The sequence below is a fragment of the Chrysochloris asiatica genome, unplaced genomic scaffold (genome assembly GCF_000296735.1).
Source record: "Chrysochloris asiatica unplaced genomic scaffold, ChrAsi1.0 scaffold00374, whole genome shotgun sequence".
In the NCBI taxonomy this organism is placed as follows: domain Eukaryota; kingdom Metazoa; phylum Chordata; class Mammalia; order Afrosoricida; family Chrysochloridae; genus Chrysochloris; species Chrysochloris asiatica.
The window spans coordinates 1,114,642-1,118,962 of record NW_006408892.1 but is presented as its reverse complement, the minus strand read 5'-3'; the positions used below and the strand labels follow the sequence as shown (position 1 = coordinate 1,118,962).

The 4,321-nt window shown below is 56.6% G+C and overlaps 1 protein-coding gene across 1 annotated transcript in view; it reads left to right on the top strand.

Moving 5' to 3' along the window:
- The window catches only part of LOC102823820 (mucin-17-like), an 11,048-nt gene extending 6,965 nt beyond the window's left edge, over nt 1-4,083 (top strand). The window contains exons 2-4 of the mRNA XM_006876332.1: nt 466-642; nt 816-931; nt 1,887-4,083. Of these exons, the coding sequence (XP_006876394.1) occupies nt 466-642; nt 816-931; nt 1,887-4,083 (2,490 nt within the window). The remainder of the gene's footprint in view (nt 1-465; nt 643-815; nt 932-1,886) is intronic.
- Nucleotides 4,084-4,321: the final 238 nt, after the last annotated feature.

Here is a 4,321-nt window from a genome sequence, read left to right as displayed (position 1 = left end):
AGCCTAGCTCAACCATCTGCAGCCAACAGGATGGCCCCCAGCCTCTCTTACCCATCTGTGGCCAGTGGGGTGGCCCCAAGCCTAGCCCAACCATCCACTGCCAACAGGATGACTCCAAGCGTAGTTCAGATATCTGTGGCCAATAGGGTGACCTCCAGCCTCTCCCACCCATCTGCAGTCACTGGGGCAGCCCCCAGTCTAGCATCAGTAGCCAGAAGGGTGGCCCCAAGTGTATCCCAGGCATCGGTGGATAATAGGGTAGACCTCTATCTAGTCCAGTCATCTGCAGCCAATATGGTAGCCCCTAGCCTAGCGTCAGTGGCCAGAAGGGTGGCCCCAAGTGCATCCCAGCCATCTGTGCCCAGTAGCATGAGTTATGGCCTTGACCAGCCAAATTTAGCCTCTAGGATAGATTCTAGTGGACATACCTCCAGGGTGAATTCAGTGACCCCAAATTTGCATCAGCCATCTGTGGTTTTGGGGGCCACACCAAGTAAACCATCCCCCTATGCAGCCAATGTGGGCCGAGTTCAGAGCCAGCCTTCTCCAGATACTTGGGGGGCTCCAACTCAAAATCCTCTGATAGGTAGTGGGCTGGCCTCCAGCTTCCAGCACTCCAAGTTCAGTGAGGGTCGCCGGATTGTGAGTCAACCTTCCCCAGTCACTGATTCTGCACTCAACCTTTACCAGGCCTCTGTGGCCAATAGTATGGCCACTGGTCTAGACCAGGAAATCAGTGCCTCTCAGGAGAATCTGTATACAGAAATGGCCCCAAGTATGTCTCAAGGGAATGTGATTGCTGGCACTGCCCCAAGTATGTCTCGGGGGGCCACGGCTACTGGAGTAGCCCCAAGTATGTCTCGGGGGGCCATGGCTACTACCATGACCCCACACATGTCTCGGAGAAGTGTGACTACTGGTATAGGCCAAAGTCAGCCTCATGTGTCTGGTAGTGTGGCTCCCATTACATCCTGGGGGGCAGGTGTGCCTCTGACTCATGAAGAAACCTCAGTGACCCCCAGCTTCTCACGGCCTTCATTTTCAAACAGATTGGTAGAGAGTCTGTCCAAAGGTTCCTTGGCCAGTGTGTACCCTAGCATCTCTCAAGTGAATGTAGACCTTCCAATGGCCTTGGATTACCAGCACCCTTCAGTGGCCATAGTTGTTACTCCTAGTTACCAACAAGCAAATATTCTCATGCAAGAGTCTATGATGGGCACGGCGAGTGGTCTGGGGCCAGGGTCTGTAGCTAGTAGGACGACCACAGCCATGGCATCAGGCCCTGTGACCACTGCTATGACTTCTAACCCTGCTACACCGTCTGTGATCAGGGGCATGGAACAAAATCTTCCCCAAGAGTGTATGGTCAGCAGCATAGCCCAAACCCATCTCCCGGATTCTGTGGCCAGTGGTGTGGCCCAGACCCTTCCTCCAAGATCTATGGCCGCACCCTTTGCCAGAACTCTGTCTCCAGGTTCTGTTGCTTTTCAGGGTAGAAAGAGGCAGGGTTTGCCCCCAGGACCTATTGGGAGCATGGCTGCTCCAAGCCTTCCCCCAGGTTCTGCAATAAGTGGGATGGACCTAAGTGTACCCCCTGGTTCTGTGGCAACCATGGGGGCCTCTAGTATGGCTCCAGTGTCTGTGGATGAGGGGCTGAATCAGAGCCCAACACTAGGACCCACAGCCAGTGTGGTGACTCCAGTCCCTGTTGGATCTCTGCTGATTGGGATTACTCCTCATCCTTACCATGGTTCCCTGGCTGGAGAAGGGTCTTTGACTCCCTTCCAGCCATCCCATGCTGCTAGCATGGCTCAAGTTCACCCCCAGGCCTCAGAAACAAGTAGCATAGCCAGGAAGTCATACAGAGTGCCCACCATTCTATCTAGAGCCTCCCAAATGGACCAGGCTATTGGGATGATGCCATTTGGGGCCACAGAGAACCAGACCATGTTAAATCCAGGAGAGTTAGATGAGGTCTCCTCCCACATGTCAGGATCTAGTGGAGAGTCCAACGACCTCAACAGCAAGTCTTTGGTCCTTGAGGCAACCCCCTGGATGTACAAAGAGCCCATAGAGCCCGGCATGGATGATGATTACAGGCCTCAGATGGAGGAGAGGACTGTGAATGAGTCCCAGATGCCACTCTTGGGGAAGGCAGTAACCAGTCATGCTAAGTCTGTGGCCAGTGGCATGGCACACACTTTTCCGCCAGGTTCCATCACTGGTGCTATGGCCCCTAGCCTTCCCCGAGCATCTATGACCAGCACTAGGACTCTGCCACTCGATTCCAGGGCCAGTGGCGTGGTTCATGCCTTTCCCTCAGAGTATGTGTCCAATAACTTGGCTAGAGCTCCACCTCCTAGTCCTGTGGTCAGTGGTGTGGCTCCTATCCCCTCACAGGCCCCCAGTTTAACCAAGTACTCCATGGTTGGCAGCACCACCCCAACTCTGCAGCCAAGGGCAGTAGCCAGTAGTGGGATCACCAGCAGTCCTAATATGATGGCTAGCAGGGTCATGAGCCAACCCCAGGGCACCTCTGGAGTCCCTTATGACTTTCCTATGGTTCCCCAAAGCCAATCCCAGGCAACAACTTTAACCACCATGTCCAGATCACCCCAGCTGCTCCGAGGCAGTTCCATGGCCCCTAGCCAGCCCCCACAGTCCATGGCCCAGATGGGGACCACAAGTCATTCTCAGTGGTCCAGGACCTCCAGCATGGCTTCCCACATGCCGTATCAGCCCTTCTCAGCTAGCAGGGCAGTGCCCAGTCAATTCCAAATGGACACTGACTCTGGCACACCCCTAGTACCTGAGGCCATAGGCCATAGGAAATCCTTCAGGTCCATGCATGGCAGCATTGTTACTGAGATGCTGGATGGATCCCTAGCCAGGCTGGTGCCACCCCACCAACTGCAGGAAAAGTCCCCCCAACCCACACAGGGTGGTCCTCGACACTCCATTAGCACCTCGCACCCGGGTATCATTCGTACCAGCCACGGGGCCCACAGCACAGCCATCCCACGCATCCCACCAGGCAGCCGAAAAGTGTCCCTGGGTTATGAGTCATCGCCCAGCGGCTCCTGGCGACCCCTCTTTGACCATCTATCCTACTCCTCAGTGACCCCCACGAGCAGCCACCATCCCTCCCTGATCCCCACTGTACTCCAGGGTCTCACGGATGCTGGTGTGGAGGGTAGTCAATCATGGAATACCGCCGCCGTCCCCAGTGTTGTGGCTGGGCCAAGGGACAGCGCTGCGGGCCCCAGGAGTGTGCAGTCGGCCAGGGGCGCAGGACCATGGGACGCCACAACAGTGGACTCCAGGAGGTCAGGGGAGCCGTTTGTGTCGACGGTGGATCCGATCATTCACGCCGTGGTGATTCTCCAGGCCCACGTCCGTGGCTATCTTGTGCGCCGTATGATTAAAGTGTGGCACCACAGTGCCATCATCATTCAGGCAGTGTGGCGTGGCCACGTAGTGCGGAAGCAACTCTCCCAGATGCACGCAGCTGCCCGAATCATCCAGGCACGATGGCGCAGTTACCGTGCCCGCAGGGAGCATTACCAGCTGATGATGCAGCTGGCCACACAGGCAACATCGGGAGACTGGAGCAGAACCTCATCAGAGCACCGATGCTTCCAGTCCTGTCAGCCACGTTCCTGTGCCTTCTGCCAGACACTGAGCCTTGGGCTGGGAAGCCCGCCCAGTGTGGTTCTGCTTGTGGGTTCCAGCCCCCGTACCTGCCACATGTGTGGACAGACCATGCCGACTCGTGTGGTGCAGGGCACGGGCCAGGCTGCTGGTGGCTGGGAGGGTGCACTGTCACGGAAGACCCATGGTGCCCAACAGACTCCCTGCAGCCCCCAACTCCCACACCACCACCACAGAGCAGCCATATCCATCCAGTCAGCCTGGCGGGGCTTCCTGACCCGCCGCCATCTCAGGCAGCAGCAGGGGGCAGCCAAGAAGGTACAAGCAAGCTGGCGTGGTCACTTCACCAGGACCTGTCTCACGGCCGACGCACTCCTGAGTCCAGGGATGTCATGGGAGAGTCCAAGGTGCATGAAGTGGCCTGGCGTCTAGGAGTCCAGCTGCCCAACTCAAGGAGACACCAGGAGAGGCTGTGTGGGTCTCTGGGTCTATGAATAAAGTCCTTCATAGCCTGAGCCTCGGGTTGCTTGGTTCAATGACTGGTGTTGCATTAATCCTAATCCGGGCTGTTCAGAAACAGGGATAAAAGGATCTGCAGTATCCTGGTGGGAGGAGCCCCAAAGCTCCCAGCCACCCCATTTGCACCAATGTCTAAAGTCCTAATGGGGAC